Below are 21,286 nucleotides of genomic sequence, written 5' to 3' on the forward strand. Positions count from 1 at the left end.
AATACAATTATTAAAATAAAATTATTATTAATAAAACAATTCTGAGCTGATTACCCTTCTATAGCAGGTTGCAGAGACAAGAGGTATCAACCCAGAGCAGGAATGTGTCACCTGAGTACAAGGTGGCCTAGCCTACAAGGGGGTGTGTTCAGGTTGAGACCTGTGAGAGTAAGAGGCGGGGTGGAGGAGTATCGCTATGCTGTCACTGCTTTCTCACTTCCTCACTTCCATACAAGCACACACACTTCACCAGATGTGAAGAGTACTCTGAACCTCTGACACACGGAGCCAGGGAACCAGAGCCATAAACGGTATGATTTTATATTACAGTATGTATGTTTCTGTCCACTTCTATCTCCCTCACATTCTTTGTATCTGCTGATTACAACTTATAAGCATACTTTATAACTTATACACATTGGTGTAAAATGATTAGATTATTAGCAGGCTGGTTCTGTGTTAAGGAATATGTATTCTCTCTGCGTTTATGTCAAACACTTGCCGTATGATAGTTTCTGTTCCATGAGCGACCTGTGACAATGATTCTTTTCTCAACTGTTTGGGTTATTTAGAAGACATGATAACCAACTGTTTAGGCTACTGTGTCCAAAATATCTGAGATTTAAACAAACGCAGAGGGGTTTAACACACGTATAGATAAGCAATGTAACTGTTGTTAATGTGACCGAAAGTTCAGAACGGCACATTAACTGGGAGGAAACCGGTTTTTCCTCATAACACCTCTTTTTTTCCACCTTTTTTTTTCTCCAAACACACTATCTCTTTCTCTTTCACACTCTTTTCTCACACACACGCATCAAACCACTTAAGCCACACACAAATACAGTTTCAGTGTCACTTTTCATGCATACAATACATGGAAAAACTGTGGAAGCGGGAGGTGGTGTGCTGAAGTCTTAGGGACTTCCTATCATAGAACATAGACAGGGGGGTTGATGTAGGATCTGTCTGTAGAAATGTCTACTGTATGCAAACCATCTCCCTAACAATCTTATCTCTAAGTCTTCTTCTCAACTATATTATGTTTGCATGTTACTCCACGTAGAAAGTGGAAATGCATTCTCCTCTATTGCATTGCACTGCAAGTTCATACATGATGCATTGCAGCCAACTTCCATACTGTGGACTACTAATGTGGACATAAACATGTTCAGCCTCTGTGGTTGGACCATCACTCTTGTGGCTCTTTTGACAACATTCGTTTTTAAATGTCACATCCTGTCAATAGTTTGCTGCAGGTCTAAGGATGTCTCTTTTGAGGTTTCTGCTGCTGCTGCTGCTGGGAACTATTCAGACATACAAAGGTATTGGGGCACACACACACACACACACACACACACACACACACACACACACACACACACACACATGCACACACACAACCACACACACACACTCAACCACAGGGAGGGACATAATACTCCCACAGTAAAATAAAATGCTTGTTTAGTCAGTATGGTTTATGGTAGTGGTTACACTGATGTAACACAGTCACTTACAGGAAAGGCTACTCATGTGACCTCTCATCAAGGAATAATAGGGGTTTTCTGAAACCAGGTTTGTCTCATAATGCTATATCTCTTTCATTTTCTCTCTCTCGTATTCTCTCTCTCTCTCCCTCTCTCTGTCCCTCTCTGTCTCACACACACACACACACACACACACACACACACACACACACTCACTCACTCACTCACTCACTCACTCACTCACTCACTCACTCACTCATTCACTCACTCACTCCGTCCCCAGCCCAGCAGTGTGATGAGTTCACAGATCTGGATCTCCACGACTCATTCATCGGGACCAGCTTGTATGTGAAGCTGTTGCTGTACACTCGGGCCAATGTGAGCTGTGGTCAGAAGCTGAACCATTACAACATGTCTGCGCAGCCCCAGTTCAACCTCACCAAGCCCACCACCTTCGTCATCCATGGCTACCGTCCCACCGGATCTCCGCCCAGGTGGATGGATGAGATCACAGAGCAACTGCTGGTCCGCAAGGACATGAACGTCATTGTGGTGGACTGGAACCATGGCGCCGCCAATCTCAACTATTTAATTGCAGTGGCCAACACACGGAAGACAGCAGAGAACCTCACTGCCTTTATCCAAAACATGCAGGTGAGAGAGGGAGCTCGGCTTACATATTTGATCAAAGCCCATTCTGATATGAATTATGGGTGAAATAGTTGCCTTTCTTTCCAAGTCTGTGTTATACAGTAACTCTTTCTGGTATGTCTCTGCTCTCTTTGTCGTATGTACTGGTATACTCTGTGTTATAACAGTGTTATATCTGTTTGATTGTTTCAGGAGCATGGTGTCTCTCTCAGTTCCATCCATATGATTGGGATAAGTCTTGGAGCTCACATCTCAGGCTTTGTGGGAGCCAAACTCAATGGCAAAATTGGGAGGATCACAGGTCAAGTTCTAACTGGGTTCTAACTCTAAAGTATAGTCTTTGTCTGTTTCTTATCTGCCTCTCAAATTAAAGCCACCGCGAAATAGGACATCAAGCATATGATTAGACTAATCTGATGTTTTCCTGATCAGCTCTGGATCCAGCTGGGCCTCAGTTCACTGGGACCAATCCAGGTGACCGCCTGGACCCCACAGACGCACAGTTTATAGATGTCTTGCATACAGACATGGATGGTATGTACTTCTGCACAAATGTTTGTTTTTTACTCATACCAGAGGAATCATGTAATGTGATGTGTTTCATGTTGTGTATTTGCATCTTAACACATGCATTATCTATTACCAGCACTGGGTTTCAGGAAACCTTTGGGCCACATTGATTACTATGCTAATGGTGGAGCCGACCAGCCTGGCTGCCCAAGAACCATCTTCGCAGGTAAGAGTACAGAATAAACCCATCAATCAGAAAACAGAAACATGGCCAGCTGGAGTAAGAGGGGGGGTGTGGCAATCAAACTGGTCAGCTATTTCCATAGACTATGCAGCAATAGCTAGTTTGAAGAGGAGGCACTTCATTGCTGAGGGTTTTGTCTTTGGGTAGGACATCATTTGTGAATAAGATTTGTTTCACATACTGTAGATTGGGTGTATGGTTTCACCCTCAACCTTACCTTGTATCAAGAGCTTTGAATTTATGTGATTCATTCCTGTGATCATAATGGCATCCTTTGAGATGACAAATAATGAACTCTCCTTCCCCTTTCTCCCCAGGAGGAGCCTATTTTAAATGCGACCACCAGAGGTCAGTGTACCTCTTTCTAGGCTCCTTGAACCAGACCTGCAAGATTAGAGCCTTCCCCTGCTCCTCATACACCGACTTCCTGGATGGCCTCTGCACGAACTGTGATCGATTTAAGGCTGCTGGATGTCCAGTCTTTGGTGGGCACCATTACTCACATTTGATAGATCAATAACATCTCATTAAATTCTCTCTATCACTTTGAGCTATGATTGTATCCATCCTCTTCAAAGTCACTGCTTTAATGAAGCTAATGGACAATGAATAACACATAGCACATATTTGGAAGGGCTTTACCTTCTACTAGACATGACCAGGCTGTTACATTGTTACCATTGCTCCAGGTTATGACATCGATGAGTGGAAGGATACACTGGTGAGTCTGCGGCAAACAAAGGCTTTCTTCACGACCAATAATGAGTCCCCATTCTGCAGTAAGTCAATATCTATCAACTCAGACAGTTGTCCTCCCTAAGTAAGCACTGTAGACTCACAGTCTCTCTCTCTCTCTCTCTCTCTCTCTCCATCTCTCTCTCTCCATCTCTCTCTCTCTCTCCATCTCTCTCACTCTCTCTCTCTCTCTCTCTCTCTCTCTCTCTCTCTCTCTCTCTCTCTCTCACTTTCTCTCTCTCTCTCTCTCTCTCTCAGGGACAAACTACAAGGTGGACATTGTCATATGGAACCAGGATACACGCTGGGGATATATCACCATCAAACTAAACAATGGCACAGAGAAGGCAAAGGCAATAATCAACCAGTGAGTTTTACATGAACACATATTGTATACTGTACAATCACTCATACTGTACACACACAAATATACATGTGCACACAAACCTATAGATACAAAAACACATTATCCATCTAACAATAATTTCCCCACTGTTAAACTAGACAGAGATACACACTCTGGAGGACATCACTACATCAAATCTTAACATCTCATAATAAGTTAAAGACTACAATTGACACTGTAGCACCAGCCAAATTTAAGGAGACTAAATCTAAACAGAAACCACCATGGAGAACATGAGATATTATTAACTTAAAGAAAAACTGTAGGAGAGCTGAACGTCAATGGAGAAAAACTGAGCTGCAAGTCCATTTTGACATTTTTAAAGAACACCTCGCCAACTTCAACAGAGCAATTAGAAATGCAAGAGAAGCTCATTTCTCAAAGCTGATTTCTAATAATCTTAATAATCCTAGAATACTTTTCTCAACTATTGACAGCCTCATAAATCCAGCCCCCAAAAAACACGCTTTATTCTCCTCAGTATCAAAAAGCAAAGCATTTTTCAGGGACAAGATATCAAAAATCAGACTGGACCTCAAACATGTTTTTCAGAATGTGCGTGAGCCCCTGTCTTCGGACACTACCCCTCTGCCTAAGATCACTATGAATGGTTTTGCTGCTATTGATAAAGAAATGCTGAGGAAAGAAGTTATGGAACTAAAACCCTCTACCTGCTCACTTGACCCCATCCCCACCACCTTTTTTAAGACTGTGTTTAATTGCCTGGAGGATGAAGTTCTAGCGATTGCAAATTATTCCCTGCTCACTGGTACTTTCCCAGAGGCACTGAAAAATGCTGTTGTAAAACCCCTCCTAAAGAAAAATAACCTGGATCTTTTAGTGCTAAATAACTTCAGGCCAATTTCAAACCTTTCCTTTTTAAGTAAAATTCTTGAGAAACTAGTATTCAGACAGCTAAATTATTACCTTCATTTCAGCGGTACACTTGAGAAATTTCGATCTGGTTTTTGTCCCCACCATAGTACTGAGACAGCACTAGCTAAGGTTGTAAATGACTTAAGAATTAATATGGATGACAATAAACTCACAATATTAGTACTCTTAGATTTAAGCGATGCATTTGATACAGTTGATCATGACATCCGTACTAACAGATTACAACATTGTGTTGGTCTCTCTGCCTCCGTTTTAGACTGGTTTAGGACTTATCTGTCCGGCAGAGCTTTTTCGGTCTCCCTTGGTGAACACTCCTCAGCTAACACTAGCATAACGTGTGGGGTCCCTCAAGGCTCCATTTTGGGACCTGTGTTGTTCAGTCTCTATATGCTGCCTCTAGGAAACATTATCAGAGAACATGGAATTAATTTTCATAGCTATGCCGATGATACACAACTGTACATTTCTTTATCACCCAATGACATCAGCCCTATTGATAAACTGGTTCAGTGCATTGATCATATACATTTGTGGATGTCCCATAACTTCCTGCAATTAATCAAAGATAAGACGGAGGTCTTAATCATTGGAACAAAGGTCGAACGAGAGAAACTATGTACTAGCTTAAAGTCTCTAGCACAAAACACCAAGCCCTTCGCAAAAAATCTTGGCATACTTCTAGACCCTGATTTTAATTTTGAATCACACATCAGTAATATCACTAGAACGCTTTTTATCACCTTAGAAATATTGCCAAAGTGCAACAATTTCTCTTCCAGGCAGATACTGAGAGATTTATGCATGCATTTATCACTAACACGTTAGATTACTGCAATGCTCTCTTCTCTGGTCTACCTAAAAAAACTATAAACAAGCTACAGATCATTCAGAATGCAGCAGCACGTGTATTGACCAAGGCCAGACGAAGAACATCTCTCCTGTCTTAAAGTCTCTTCATTGGCTGCCTGTCAGTTTTAGAATTGATTTCAAGATCCTTTTACTGGTATTCAAATCACTGAATAGTCTAGCGCCTGAATACCTGTCAGATATGCTTTCAGTTTACAGTCCATCGAGACCTCTCAGGTCCTCTGACACTGGTCTTTTAGTCATACCCGGGGCGAGGACAAAGACATACGGGGAGGCAGTTTTTAGTGTCTATGGTCCTCGCCTCTGGAATAACCTACCTCATGAGCTTAGGGTGTCACAACACTTTTAAAAGAAACCTCAAGACACACCTTTTTAGCTTAGCTTTCTCTTAATCCATTTGCACTTCTATTTTTGTTTTCTTTTTATTTACCATTATTTATTCTTAATCCATTATTATTTCTATTTCTATTCTATATGTATATATGTATGTATGCTTGTATGTTCTGTACTTATGTATTTTCAATTTTACTGTTAAGCACCTTGTATTGTAATTTTGTATGAAAGGTGCTATATAAATAAAGCTTGATTGATTGATTGTTCTCCTTCTCTGTCCCTTTTCAGTCAAGCGGCTAAGTTTCAGAAATACACCAATACCCCATTACTGGCCCAGTTTGATAAAGACATCCAGGCTGTCCAAAAGGTCTCTATCAAATTTGCCACAAGGAACATGTTCAGACCTAAATACAAGCTTCGTGTGCTCCGTGTCCGTCTTACAAATCTGGAGCATAAAGACAGGTCAGTTGTGTACTGTTACATTTACCCACATTTTCCATGTGTGGCCTATGCATGTGTCTGTGCCATTTTCGCCGTCATCATCACCCCATGTTATTTGCTGTACATCCATACATGAACAACCTTTCACTTTTCCCTATGACTCATTCATGTGTGACTTCATGTGTGCAGGTGTCATACATCACAACTAAGGTGAAAATGCGTAGCTTATTTCTCTTACCAACAGCTGTGCCTGTGTGAATTCTCTGCACAGCACTTATCAGTGTCACCCTCTCTCTGCCACACACAGGCCTCTATGTCGCTATGACATCTTTCTAGAGGAGAACAGAGAGGTGGTGTTCAGACCCATTCCCTGTGAGGACTCCAACTTCTGAGCCACAACGTAGACTGACACAGAGACAGCAGCAGGCTCCATGGACAGAGAGCCTCTCTGGGTAGACGAGTCAAGAGTTGGAGCCATGTGAGAATGGGTCAGCCAGGCACATAATGATATTCACTCTCAAGTCACTGAATGAAAAAGGCTCAAATATGTGACCAGGGCATTGTAGATATGTACAATAAATATATTCACCTGTGGTACTTATTGAGAGAATCTTAAAAAGTGCACTGATGAGTGTTAATTCAACATGAATGCTACTGTTTCTCATAGATACTGAGGGCATTGTTGTGTATAAGACTTATGTTGGAACATGATATGCATGTGAATGCAACAAAATAATGTATTCAAAACTTTTTTTATTGTTTTTCTTTTATAAGAAAATGTTGCACATGATAAGCAAATATAAAATATATCTGTACAAAATGCTCCTAATTTCCATTTTAAATAAACATATTTTTTATTTAAATTATTGATACCACATTGCAAAGGCCTCAGTCTACTGACACTGTTAATTTGGAGATAATTAAGCTTCTTTCAGACAGACAACCTTGTGTCCAAGCTGTGTTGATGATGGTAATGTAATGCCCTTTGAGAAGGACAGCTCATTTAGACATGTGCTTCTTAATGCGTTGTACTTCCACCTGAAACATACAAAACACAAAGACATGTTGTAGAAATCTCAGATGATATACCAAGAGCACATAACCGCAGGCACCACAGCACACCTTGACATGAGAAATCAACCATTTACAGTATATTACAGTGCAGATAATATAGGCAGTGCCTATTTTAGAGTACAGGTACAGTAGCAGATATCTAAAGCATGGATCCAAAATAACTGCCATAGAACCAATCTCTTACACAAACACCTGATGACCTCTGATACAGTGATTTATTCCTACAGTAAATCACATGCAAATGCCTAATGTCAGTCAGTTACAGTACCTGTAAGGACAAGCGAATCCTTTTCTCCTCATCCAGTTCATTCATCAGTAGTTTAATCTCTTTGCTGACACATGGATAAATCAGGGGTACACTTAATACCACACTGGTGCAACAACAACAACAAACCAAAACCATCACATCAATGTCAGGGAAATGCAAAAAAGGCTTGAAACTTGCAATAATACAACACCTCCTGTAAGGGCCATTCACACTGCAATTAGCCCGGGGTTAACAGTACTGTAGCCTGTGTGAATTGAGGGCAAACTAGCCCTGGGACAGGGCTAAGGATAGCCCTAGGCCTAGGGTAAGAAACTGCAGTGTGAAAAGCCCTGTAGATATCGACACATGGTAGGTAGATACATCAAGACATACTTATGCTGGCTCCTCATCAGTTCCACCTCCTCCTTCAGGTCGCTGAGCTCTGTTCCCAGCTGTTCCACGGTGGGGGTGCCCTGTGCAGCTGGCTCTCTCCTAGGCTTGGAGTTAGAGGTGAGATGAGGGGGCAGGGTTGAGCGCAGGACAGCTGAGAGAGCTCCTGGGAGTAGAGAGGAGAAGGGGTGGGCAGTGCTGGTACTAGAACCAGGGTGTAACAAGGAGGAGGAGGAGGAGGAGGAGAGCTCGGTGGGCTTTGGAGGAAGACTAGCTTTGTTTTCAGTCACCTGTGAAAAACAACACAAACAGGTGTTGGGTTAGGTCCAATTCATGTATTGAATTTAAGCCAGTTACTAAATTCTGAATTTACCCTAACCCTGGCTTAAACAGTGTCCTATTGACTGAATATTTCAATAGAAATTGAATAGGCAACCTTGCCGAGCACATACTGTGAAGGAAAAGATGCTTACAGGTAACGTTGGTATGGGTACTGGTGCTGTCTGAGTGCTGTTGAGTGATTTAAGAGAGGCTATGTCCAGCTCCTCCCTTCCTCTCTCATTTTCTTGCCCCTGATCGTCCTCTGTAGGGGCTACCAGTAAGTCAGGGCTAGACTGAGACACCTGAGAAGAGAGAAATGTAAACACAGAGATATAGAGACATATTTTCAACTGCCTTGATTGTTGTGTAGTCGGTAATGGTGTTAGGGCCCTTGGGTCCCTCAACAGCTATACTGTCCCCTCATTAATTCATACTGAAATACTATATGTTAGGTGTGTGTGTGTGTGTGTGTGTGTGTGTGTGTGTGTGTGTGTGTGTGTGTGTGTGTGTGTATGTGTGTGTGTGTGTGTGTGTGTGTGTGTGTGTGTGTGTGTGTGTGTGTGTATTGCCACAGAGTTTTGCCAGCTCAGTGTGCCAGCTCAAAAGAGTTAAATTTAACTCAAGGACAAATGGGACACAAACACACCACTGTGAGTAATCTACACGCTCTACAGGGACTGTAAACATCCCTTTCACATGGTATCATCCACAATAATGAGGTGACATTCTTCTAATGTTGTATCATCGCAGTATTAGGTTATAAATGTATCATTATAATCATATACTCTGTTAGTGTTGTGACAGTGACACTGATTGATGCATTAGTGTGTAGAAGTATGGTATACTTTCCAAAGTGAGCAGTTCTGACTGTAATCTTTCATCTGCAACATAAGTTGCCAATTCGCTCAGCCTCTCTGTGACAGAAACGATGGCATCAAAATCTTCAATGTCTTTGAGAAATGGAAAACAAACAATCACCAACAGAAGCCATTAGGCTAATGGGATAATCAAATAAAAATAAAAGAGGACATCATTCAAATGAGTGGACGTTAATCATTCAGATTTTACATTTCTGCACCATCCATTATCCTCAAGCTACTGTTGATAGTTTGACACTGACATATTCAAAACATGGAATGGCTGGATTTGAGAATGGTGGCATGGCTTACCAGCGGTGAGGGCGGAGCTATAGTTGCCCATGGTGACAGAGAAGAACGGCAAGGTGATGAGTAGAGTGACAGAATGAAAGAGAGAAAAGAGCTCCAGAATCTAAAAATCTAAATCTAAGAGTGATGACAGAGTGGAGTGAGTGAAGTCACTAGAGAGCCATTGGAATTGATCCAAGTTTATTAGTCAATCAGGACCAATGCCTCTGGCTACATACAGTGTGAGTTCAAGCCTATTCTTGGAAAGCCCCATAGTGTTATTACACTTAATCTGTTTCAATATAGAATTATCATTTTGATTATTGTGTCATATATTTGAAACTGAGGGTGTCTTGATGATTTTTCTATGACATGCAACATGCAAACGCCTCCATTTCAGATACAAAGGCCCAGAGGACGTGTACTGTACCATATCTATAGTTTGTGGTGAGAAAATTCATCAAGATTCCAACAATAAAGACTGTCCATTCTGAGTTACTGTATAGACATAAGTGCAGCGAACACTAGAACACTACAAAATATCACACAGTTACAGTGTATTACAGACATTAAAAAAATAAACTAATCCAGTTACAAGATATCAGTCCTAGTTGGTACTAAGTAAGGTCTAGACACTAGAGTAAATATTTGTGTTGTTCATACTCACCTTGTTTGGCCAATGTTGCTAGCGCAATACAGCCCCATCTGTGGTAACTCTACACCACTCACCCTGGCTTCCATTATAACCCAACAACATGAAGACTGTTAGTGGGATGAGAGGTGGTATTGTCAGGGCTAAGTTTAGCACAGGACAGGGGAGCAGTCAGTCATGCTCACCAATATGATTGGGGGCTGCCCCACAGTCCCTGTCTTGGCTACACCTCCCTGAGGACGACACCACTGCAGACAGCACAGGGGTAGATGGGGAGTGGTTAAAGGAACAGACTGGGTAAAAAGAACTCAGGAGGAAGCTGGATTGGATTTTCTGAATATTACTGGGCCAGGGCCCAGTGTTTCAAAACTTTTAACCTGGATCAGAATACTACGGATTCTGTTTTGCTATCCAGGATCAGATCTATCTGGCAGATTTTTAGTAGTATAGGGGAAATCAGCCAGCTTGATCCTGGATAGCAGAAAAGCATCTAGATCATTCTGATCCAGATTCAAAGTTTTGAAATACTGGGCCCAGGTGATAGGAAGGGAATCAACAGAGAAATTATTTGATTATTAGAGAAAATAATTTCACTTCTTATTTAATGTTAAGATAAAGGCCTCTGTTTGAGGGAATCTATCAGTAATCAAATTCTGCAGTTCAAGTATTGAGATGAAAGTTAGATTTGTCAAACTGTGGAATTTCAATACAGTTCTAATCTATTTTCTTTCCTGTTTTTGTCCCATTTTACCTTAGCTACATACAATTAAACTCAAATTAATATTTTCCTCTCCCATTGCAACATGTGTTCTTGTTTCTATTGGCCTTCTCCTGCTTACTCTACGTGCTCCTTTCAACATTCAAACCTTGGTGACAGTTGGAAGCACCCGCAACCCACCAGTCCCCTCTCCTTTTATGGTTACATTGTACAACCAATCAAAGGAAAGGACAAAGGTACATTGAAGCAAGTCCGGTCTGTCAGTGAACTCCAAGGAATGCAGATGGTGGTAACAGCAGTGCAGAGGCCTCCTTAGCGTCTACACCCTGGACACTTAAAGGACTTTTAGTGCTACAAAGTATAATGCAAGGTCGCGAACATTTTCCCTAGCTTATCACTATATTGTTTACACCTATCTAATAATTTCAGTCCACCATGGTCCAGTATTTCAAAACTTTTATCAGATATATACCAAATATTTTTTTTGCTTACCAGGATCAAATCGAGCTGGCTGATCTCCCTTAAAATCTGCCAGATAGATCTGGTCCTGGATAGCAAAAAAGAGTCTGGATCATTCCGATCTAGATTAAAAGTTTTGAAATACTGGGCCCAGTGTATAGTACAAAGAGGCATGTGATTGCTCCTGAACAGGTCCAGAGTTCTCCATACGTCAAGGTTTTCCACAACATAGCTGTAGTACTTTCAGATTATACATTTTGAACTAGGGATATTCACTGACTTCAAAACAAAGATAACTGACTACAGTAGATCCCTACAGTAGATCCCTCCCGCCAGTCCCATATACTTCTGTAAGAGCACCTGAATGTAGCATGACACAGAAAACAACACAAGGTAAGTCCAGACATTTATTTGAAATTTCTTATAAACAAAATGATATTCAAATGAGCAGGTCTCAGTATATTTCACAGTTTGAGAATCATGATAACTTAAATACAGATTAGAAACACAATGACCAAACTTTGGGAAATAATACGCAAAACTGCTTCACCTTTACAGACCCCATGTTTCTACACATACCCGAAGAAAAGAACAAAAACATTTGTCAAATATAAAAAAAAAAATCGTCATAATCTGATGAACACAACGTGAGAGCTATTACAGTTGTGATCATAAAACAAAACGTTTATAATACCCAGACGCAGGAAGAGTACAGAAAGTGATTCCTATTCTGCACATTCAAAACACATTTTATGTAGACAAATGAATCAAAAAATAAAACATTCAGTGGATCTTGTTTTTCTGATGGGCTGTAGACAGGGGGAGAGGTCGATCTGGGGACTGTCTTCACAAAGAGAGCCCTCCAGTTGGGGGCAGGTATCCGTGGTCTGTGCAATCAGTGTCCTCTCCTTTTCAGACGCCCAAAGGTGCAGTGAACTGTAGTGACTGGCCGGGATCATCACCAACGGCGGTAGTTTGACCCTCTGTTGTTGTTGTTGTTGTTGCTGTTGTCATCGTTGTCGTTGTCGTTGTCATTGTTGTAGGGTACACGTTGACGCTGTGTCTGCATGTTGCGGTACTTGGACATGATGCTCTGGCTTTTCTTGAACCCTGGCTTCTGAGAGAAGGGACGTGGCACAAAGCCCCCCTGAGGAATGACAAAAGATAATTTGCTATCAAACTCCCTGTCAGAAGCGTACATCCCTGACATTTCCTACAGGAGAACAGACTCACAACCACTGATGCATGCTGCATTTGGACACTGTAGACAAGTACGTAGGTCAAAGTAAGCAAGTCAGCCAGGGCTGAGGACGGTGCTACTGACCATACTGCATACTGTATATAGTATGAGAAGGACTTTTTACAAAGACTATATACCATGAGTGGCTTCCTGAATTGCCCAGGTGGTTCAGGGGCTGGCCCTCTCGGAGCAGGTTTACAATTTGGGCCGCCAGGGTGGAAGTTGGGTCTCTTTGGGACAGAGTAGAAGATGATGAATATCTCTCTGATGTTGCCAGCATCATGGGACGCAACATTCCTGATCTTTACAATCCCATGAAAGCAATTTACCCATGGGACCACATCCAAATCAATTTCAACATATTACTCTCTCATTCAAAACAACTATGTTTTTCATCTAGGCTGCTCACCTGTGATGGTCCTGGTCTATTGAAGGGCCTCCCAGGTCTGTGGTTCTGCTCTGGCATATCCATAAGCCTGAAAAACAACAAGTGAATGTCAGTGAATTCTTAGTCAGACTTCCAGTTATTGGTGTGCACAGACATTTTACTATACCAGGTCACCCATTACTGTACTGTTATTATGTTCCAAGTAATTCTCGTCATATCAAAATAATGTATTCAGATTAATTCACAAACCATGGTTCTTAGTCAGTTCCTATGCACATTTGGTAGCTTACCGTTGCATCTTTGTTTTTGGATAGCGTCCTCTCTGTTCTCTTTGGGACGTACTGGAGTCATGCATTTTTGAGAAGCGCTCATTCAGCGTAAGCTGTCCATCCGAATTGAAATGGCGCTCTGAAATAGAGTAAAAGTGAGGGAGTGTAAGCTGTGCCTCAAACTCACAGCACTTCTAACATTATTGTAGGTAATGGTATTGTAGAGTATCAAAAAACTATAATATTAATTTCACAAACACTGAACTGAGACAAGATGTGACTATAAACCAGATCAGTGGTTACCTGTTTTGTTTTTGGGTGCTTTATCCCTTGGGAAGACGTCTTCCTTTGAGCTGGAGTTGGGTCCAGCCTGCCACTGGGACACAACAACTAGGTCACGAGTGAGCCGTCTGTCTATAGGAGAAGGGCTGTGGAAAGGCCAGTCCAGGCAAAGAATGACACAGGTAAGCATCTCAATCAGTTCAGCCTGTGAGCTTGGGAAAAGTCAGGTTTGGCAATTGCAAGCAGTAACACGTAACATTTGACTTATGTCACTACTATAAATATTGCCCTGAAAAGGGGGAGAAAAAAAACAAAATCATAAATCACAATCATGCCCTGAAACAGTCATCCTAAAGCAAAACATATCTGTTCTATTGAGGCTTACTGGAAAAAAGAATGTTAAGCGGACATGGAATGACAAACAAAAGAAGAAAAAAAAAAAAAAAAAAAGATTCTGTGGGATGTCGATACATATTCATACAATCACTAAGATTGTAAAAGCTTTGTTCTATGGGCAGAATAGAGGTCATGATTAAAGCTGATCATCACATAGGTACTTACAAAGAACATGACATCTTCATGCTTCCGTAATGCGGTTTTTCATTGAAACCTGAATCCACCTGAACCTCAGTAGCGCTCCTCACAAATTCACGGAGTGAAAATGGATGTATACCGTAGGAATGGAGCAGTTGTGATGCCGACGGCATTGAGGTACTTGACTATAGCGGTCCAGATGTTCTATACATCAAAAGCTGCACTCCTATTCTCATGATTAAGGCCGTACACATCTTCTCAACGGTCATATCTGATTATGGAACGCAGGGGAGAGACGTCTCATTACTTCACCCAACTGGGTTATCATGTGCTGCTTGACTTCGGTTCACCCTCATCCATAACAAGCCTTCTCTAGAGTCTCAGACGTTTCAAACATCCTTCAATCATTCAGCATTTCATTTCAAATGTAGTGCTGGCAGAGATACTCGTGATCTTGCTCTTCTGTCTGGTGTGAAAGTAAGTAGACTTTGAATCAATCAATCCATTCGACTGGTTCATCTTCGGCTTGTAGATATTTGGTCAAAACTCAGAAACGCAATTCAATAAACAAGGAATTCACAGCCCACTGGAATCCAGACTGCGTGTAGACTTGCTGTTGTTGTAGAGCTGTAAGGTGACTGTCCTCTCCAAACTTGCTGTGTAGAGATGGCATGTAACCTAGAGAACGTCTGTGGTCCAGTGTATGTTTTTCTGTAGATGTGAATCAATGTATTCTTGCATGCGTTGAAAAGGCTTTTATAGCACAATATTTCACAAGAAGAGGTTTGGTATAGTCCCTTAGAACGGTCCTTTTGGTATAACATTCAGTCCACTGCCTCCCTCCTGTAGATCTGTTGTGCATTTGCAGAGTGGTCTACTGTAACCATTTCTAAGAATTGAGTCAATAAATGTGGTAATTAATACGTAGTACTGTATATATGTATGATCCAAGTCATTACAAGGCTAAGGGGTTAACTGTGTAGCCATGACAGCACATGCTAATGATATGGAGGGAATTTGTTCGCCTAATTACATTTTTGCATTCTTCACTGGCAGATTATATCTTCCCCTTTGATGCTTTATTGCCTCAGTGCTTCTGCCTCCTCTTGCCGTCAGTGATCTCATCCTGAATCATCCCAGAGGTCCTTTCTACACCATCTTGATGACAAGCAGCTAGTGCATATAAGAAATGGGCTTCCTTCCGTAGAAATGCCATGGCAGACCACATTTTATGACAGCCCTGAAACTGGAATCCTCTTCTCTAAAGACATGAACATCAGTCACTGTTCCATCAGGAAAGACACACTAGGAATTGGTTGTTGATGCGTGATGACTTTTCTTTGAATTTTAAGGTGATTTTTAGGGCGTGGTCTTCTTTAATTCCTTTGCTCTTTATATCTGTCCTCTGCTCCCATGTCCTGTAAGAGGGTTTTTGTTGCGAGTCGCATCTTGATCTCTTCCTTACACTTTCCACCAGGTCAGAGGTCAGAGAGACAGAGATGGCACACCTCTCAAGAGACTTCTCAGAGCACTCCTGGCCCAAATACAGTCACAAAGGTAAAGGTCTTCATTAACATAGATATGGATGTGACTGTTCTAGGATCTTATAGTGGACATCTGACATCTTTATCAAGCTTTAGAATAGGCTGATATCAATGAAGCTCTGAATGACTTGTGCCCAGGAAAAAAAACAAAACTTGTGAAACATTCAATTCACTCTTAGCACTCTTGACATGAAGGTATTTGGAATTGTGCAAGTGCAAGCCCCAGAAGATTTGCATTATCGAGCGATTTGATTTCAAAACTGCAGTGAAATTACAGGTCATCACTGTGCCTCCATTTTCTCCCTCTCAGAAAAATGGCAGCAAGATGGCACCCCCTTCATATTGAGATATCTGTGAAGCTTGACCTCCTAAACCTCATCACGCCCCTGCTGCCAGAGTGAGAAGGATGATACCGTACCTGTGTGTGCTCAAGGACCGACGAGACTCCACCTGTTCTTTGACTGTCTCAGAGTCCCTTGACGGCTTGCTTGTATTGGCATCTTTGTTGGGGGGTGACTGGCGTTTCGTGGGCCTCTTCACGTCCTTACTCTGGGGGCCGGCGTTTGCTTGGAAACGCTCCTTCCGCTGAGCAAGTATTGTTGCTCTGGCATCTTCCCTTGCGGTATGCTGTCCTTCCTCTTGCTGGGACTTGACTTCTGCTCCTCTGGGGCGAGGTGGAGGGGCTTTCAGCCTCAGCACAGACTCTGCTCTCATTTTTCGGCCCTTCACGATGCGACTCTTGTCCCGAAGAGACAGAGGTCGGCCGCCAAATCCCCTGGGGGCATTGAAGACGGGTGGCGCGTCTCTCCGAGGGTGCTTTGGGTGGTCATGTTCCAGATCGGGGTCTGCAGGAGGCATCCCACCTTCCTGGAACTTTCTTTTACGGGGTGGTCCACCGGGCCTCTCCTGAGGGCTGTTCTGATAGAAAGAGGAGGACGGCGATGGACCTCCTTTCCATGTGGGGGCTCTGTAAGGAGGGTGGTGAGGGCTGCCTTCATGTGCCCACTCTGCGTTGCGGCGTCCACTGCCCTCCCTCCCCACCTCTCCATGCTGCTTCCTGGGATCTCGCTCAGCAGGCCACCTGCACATCCATCACAAACAATACAAAATATTATTACATTGGGAGATCCGTTAGCGTGTGCAGTGGGAAACGGAGGTTTAGCTTTGCTTTATGCTGCCCCATCACCAAAATGCCACGACACAGGTAGGTTGGAAAGTAACACTTTCAGTGAGTAGTTTGAATGAGAATATACTCTTTCCAGTGGCAGCTGACTACTGCATTAACACCAGATCACTGTATCTTTACCCTCCATAAGCACTGTATGAGTGGGTGGAGGTAGTGATAACCTGTGATTGAGAGGACTAGGTGACTTTAAACTTTTCCCCCTTCATTCATTTTACCCAGCCCAAACTGCAGCTTCACTCCTGTACCTCTCTGGATATGAGCCTCTCCCATGAAACTCGCGGGGTTTCCTCTGGGGGGAGCCAGAGGGCCCACGTTCCCCATTGTGTGGGTGAGAGAAGGCCCCACGCCCATTCCAGCGCCCTCCGCCACGCCCTCCCCCGCGAACTGGGCGTTCAAACTGCCTCTCTCTGGGGCTAGGATATCTACCGGGGCCCCAGCTCCTTTCCTCGTCATGGGAAGGGCTTGGGCGCCTGTGAAGGCCCCTGAAGGGACCCTGGGAAGGTGGTGTGGATGCTGGCCTCCTGTCAGGGGGTTGGCCATGATAATGGCTTGGCGAGGGGGACCGGTGGCCTGAGTGGTGCCCATGAAAGGGTGCTCCCCTCTGGCCTGGGGACCCTTGTCCAGGACTTGTGTGTGGGGATGACCGATGCTGGGCTGGGGGAGGACGGTTTGGCCTGGATGGGGATGGCCTCCTATGGCCATGATGGGGCTCCATTTGGGAAGGGTATGAGTGGAAGGAATCCTGGTTTTGGGACCTCCATTGATTGAATGGTCGTTCTCTACGCTCTCCCATCAGTGGGGGCCTTTTGTCAAAGTGAGGGCGTCCTCTGCCTCTGCCTCTGGTGTCTCTCCAGCTGGGAGGGGCCTTTCCTGGATGGCCCCGGAAACCTCGCTGACTCCTGGGATGGGGTTCATAGTGTTCCTCATGTGGCATGTTATTGTAGCCATCCGAGTAGGGCCTGTTGAACAGTCAAACACAAGAGCCAGTCAGAGAATGTGAAAAGAAGCCATGTTGATGATATCTGCCAACTGGCATAAGCCTCCTCAGTTATTTAGGCATACCAGGTTGCTAGCATAACAGGAACCTTACAACACACTGAAATCATACACAAGACCAGAGAGAGAAAGTTCCACCATTCACTTTATTTATACTCCTAAAGCAACTATGACTCCTTTACATTCGTATCCACATGACTATATGTATCCTATATTTTAACATGGGACCTGCATTTATCAATTGACCAGTCATGTAGTCAAGATCACATGTGATGCAGTAAGGGCACTCATAAGACATCCACACTCATGAGCTATAGGATCTCAAGCACAAGAATTGATACATTCACTATCTATACAGGTTAAATGATCAGCATACAATATTTCATATCAACGTATTATGAAATAAGTATTAATAAAGCATTAATAAACAGTTGATCAATACTACAATCTTCCACACTTTCTATGAGTCTGACATGATATATGTAGTGAGGAATTACTGACATTTCAGGCGCCACCACGCCAACTGACACATACCTGGGCTTGTTGAAGCGAGGAGGTCCAAAGTGAGGTCGGACCATCTTTGGCATACAGACTCTGTTCTTAATCTGTAGACAAGATGCAAAGTAATTTAATTGATAATTATTTCCGTAAGAAGTCCAGAGAGACTAGTACCAGTAGTCAGTAGTTGACAAGTTAGAGTAGCTAACAAGCGAACGACCTCAACTGCTAAAATTGTATCTTAAGTTAGATACAAGAACCAGGTTTTAGTTATAGTTTAAACTGACACATATGACAGTGGCATATCACTACAAATAGTCTAGTCGAGCCCCGGGGAAACATTGACTAATTTAGCTACTAGCTAACGAGCTAGTTACGTGTGAGCAACTGTTTGGGCACGGCTGTCTTAGCGTGAAAGGGTTAGTCTAATTCCTGTGGAATGGAGATTCCCGATTCCCAGTTCCAAGGGACGTTGTTGTTGAAAAGCAAATGAAAGTTTCGCGCTTGCATCTTATGTTTTCTGTTGCAGTGTTCATTAGCTACGGAATTTAAGATATTACACACACGTTATATTTTCACAAGGAACTTATCCGTTCCAGGTATTGGTCAGATCTGACCTGCTATTTAAGGCCCGACCATACTAGGTATTTACAGCTGAGTCGCCGAGCCTGGACGTAGCCTACTCTAATCGTTGGCTTTGGGTATAAACATGCTCGGATTTATGTCGAATTATCGGTAGTTAGTTCGTTTTATACGAATTAAAACAAAATACCTTTCAGTTTCTGTTCGTCCACTAGTTTGTCATCGGGAGAGAAAGTAGGTCGTCGCCGCTCTCTTGTGCTGTTGATCACTGACTCCACAACGCGAGTGTAGTGACGTCACGTCTTGGCTACATAGCAGTCAAAGAGGGGTGTGGAAGCCTGTGTCGAAATCCTAAAGTCGCGAATAATGAGATCCTCTTCTACTGTGTTTATGTTTGTTAATGTTTAAAGAGGAATATGTATTACGAGAATATAGAGTATTATGAGGATATTGTTGTTTGTATTGGTGGTTATTGTCAATACATTGGGGTGTGGAGGACTGACCTCCATGGGACGATTAGATTATGTGTCTGCCGACTAAAATGTATAATCTGTGACAAAAGTCCTATTTTGCAGGGGGTTCCAACATTTTAGAGGTACTTGGCATTGATGGAACCGATGGTTCTAACTCGATTTTCAGTAGGCTAGTGTGGTAGAGTGGAAGCGGACAAATGAGGAGAGCTATTCAAAGGATTATACAGTTTATTAATGCAGATAATAATATTTGCACCAACAAACTGGGGTCTGCAGAGGTATTCCCAAACATTATTATCACGTCTGTCCTTTATACACAGGAGAAAAATACTGTATCATTTCTTTTGGCATAAACATGTGTACAACATCCACCCTTTGGCCCAAAACCCATTGGCTTATAATAATTGAATCAGAACATCATCCTTTCGACATCCTTGTGAAATCATTGCAAATCATTCACACTTCCTGGCTGTTTCCGTTCCCATTTCTAAAGACAGTTACCGGGTTGTTACAATATTGGTGGCGAGCCCATCGTAATGATCAAAAAGAATATTACGTCACCCCCGGTACTGATTAGTATTGTTCCTGTTCTTATCCTTCTGGGTACTTGATACCCCCTGGCTCTGCTCCTTTCATGCACCAACTTCGAGGTACGTCTTGATACCACTCCCTCCATAAATCATTACTCCCTCTCAACCTGTTTTCTTATGGAACATTTATAATTGGTTTTCATAACTCACTTTTGGCCTCTTTGTCCTGTCTTATATGGAATGTTTATAATTGGTTAATATTACATCACCCCGTACTCCTTATTACTGTTTCTGTTCTTATGCTCTGGGTACCTACTTCCTCTAGGCTCTGCTCCTTTCATGCACCAACTTAGTACCTAAGTACCTCTTGATATCACTCCCTCCATAAATCAACATCGGGGTATTTCTTGATTTTACTCCCTCTGTACATCAACCTGTTTTCTTATGGAACATTTATAATTGGTTTTCATAACTCACTTTTGGCCTCTGTGTCCTGTCCTGTGTGGAATGTTTAGAATTGGTTTTCTCAATTTCCCATACCTCACTCTTGGCCTTTTTGTCCTGTCTTACTTGTTATGTTATCTCTTTATTTGCTATAGAAATAGTATAGTATTAAGAAAAGTATTAATATTATACCATGAGTTGGTCAACCATGGTATTCCATTTACATTTCACACAGCAATAAAGACACAAATAATAGTTTGAAGGTTTATTAATAACAATGACAGGCCTACTTACCACATAATATGCTCATGCTACTGACCCATGCACAATGTCTACAATAGTTACATTTTTTATTTCACTGCAGCGTCTTAAGTTTATGTAGGGATACATGACAGACAAGGGTTTGAACTATTCACAATTTTCTCGTTAAACCTGATTTTATATATCCCTGGTTGCCTGTCAGTCTTCAAGTAAAAATCTTGTCTGGTATATTTGTCAGTAGAGTCAGTGGAGCTCAGGGTTACCTCCCCCACACACACATACAGTAGGCTGCTGTGAACGTACACACTACTGTCTCACTGGCTGACTCATTTCAGAGGCAACACCAACAACAGGAATCCATCTTACAAGCCACCTAAATTAGTCCATGAGTGACTATTAAACATGTAGCTATGTAAATCACTGTATATAATGTATAAATAATGCCATATCTGAATTACAGGTTTTTGAGGGACCAGGCA

The 21,286-nt window shown here is 42.4% G+C and overlaps 2 protein-coding genes across 5 annotated transcripts; one reads left to right on the plus strand and one right to left on the minus strand.

The window, feature by feature from the left end:
- The first annotated feature begins 231 nt into the window (after nucleotides 1–231).
- On the plus strand, nucleotides 232–7,446 carry lipia (lipase, member Ia). Of its 3 annotated transcripts, none has more exons than XM_083692595.1 (11): nucleotides 232–311; nucleotides 1,250–1,325; nucleotides 1,774–2,144; nucleotides 2,334–2,442; nucleotides 2,574–2,675; nucleotides 2,788–2,877; nucleotides 3,213–3,380; nucleotides 3,585–3,674; nucleotides 3,889–3,997; nucleotides 6,422–6,595; nucleotides 6,882–7,446. In XM_083692595.1, the coding sequence occupies exons 2-11, from the start codon at nucleotides 1,268–1,270 to the stop codon at nucleotides 6,964–6,966; spliced, it is 1,356 nt and encodes a 451-aa protein (XP_083548721.1). In that variant the 5' UTR covers nucleotides 232–311; nucleotides 1,250–1,267; the 3' UTR covers nucleotides 6,967–7,446. The 3 variants fall into 3 exon arrangements, with proteins under 3 accessions (XP_083548721.1, XP_083548722.1, XP_083548723.1); XM_083692596.1 differs by having other exon boundaries at nucleotides 246–311; nucleotides 1,260–1,325; XM_083692597.1 differs by lacking the exon at nucleotides 1,250–1,325 and having other exon boundaries at nucleotides 256–311.
- A 4,527-nt stretch (nucleotides 7,447–11,973) lies between these two features.
- Nucleotides 11,974–19,370, minus strand: LOC310825079 (uncharacterized protein). Of its 2 annotated transcripts, XM_083697518.1 has the most exons (9): nucleotides 19,290–19,370; nucleotides 18,554–18,624; nucleotides 17,269–17,982; nucleotides 16,256–16,918; nucleotides 13,781–13,905; nucleotides 13,499–13,616; nucleotides 13,230–13,296; nucleotides 12,958–13,050; nucleotides 11,974–12,727 (listed from the first exon to the last, which is right to left on the minus strand). In XM_083697518.1, exons 2-9 carry the CDS (start codon nucleotides 18,604–18,606, stop codon nucleotides 12,539–12,541), a joined length of 2,022 nt encoding a protein of 673 aa, XP_083553644.1. In that variant the 5' UTR covers nucleotides 18,607–18,624; nucleotides 19,290–19,370; the 3' UTR covers nucleotides 11,974–12,538. The 2 variants fall into 2 exon arrangements, with proteins under 2 accessions (XP_083553644.1, XP_083553645.1); XM_083697519.1 differs by lacking the exon at nucleotides 12,958–13,050.
- Nucleotides 19,371–21,286: the final 1,916 nt, after the last annotated feature.

The sequence above is a fragment of the Argentina silus genome (genome assembly GCF_951799395.1).
Source record: "Argentina silus genome assembly, chromosome: 2".
NCBI classification, from domain to species: Eukaryota; Metazoa; Chordata; class Actinopteri; order Argentiniformes; family Argentinidae; genus Argentina; species Argentina silus.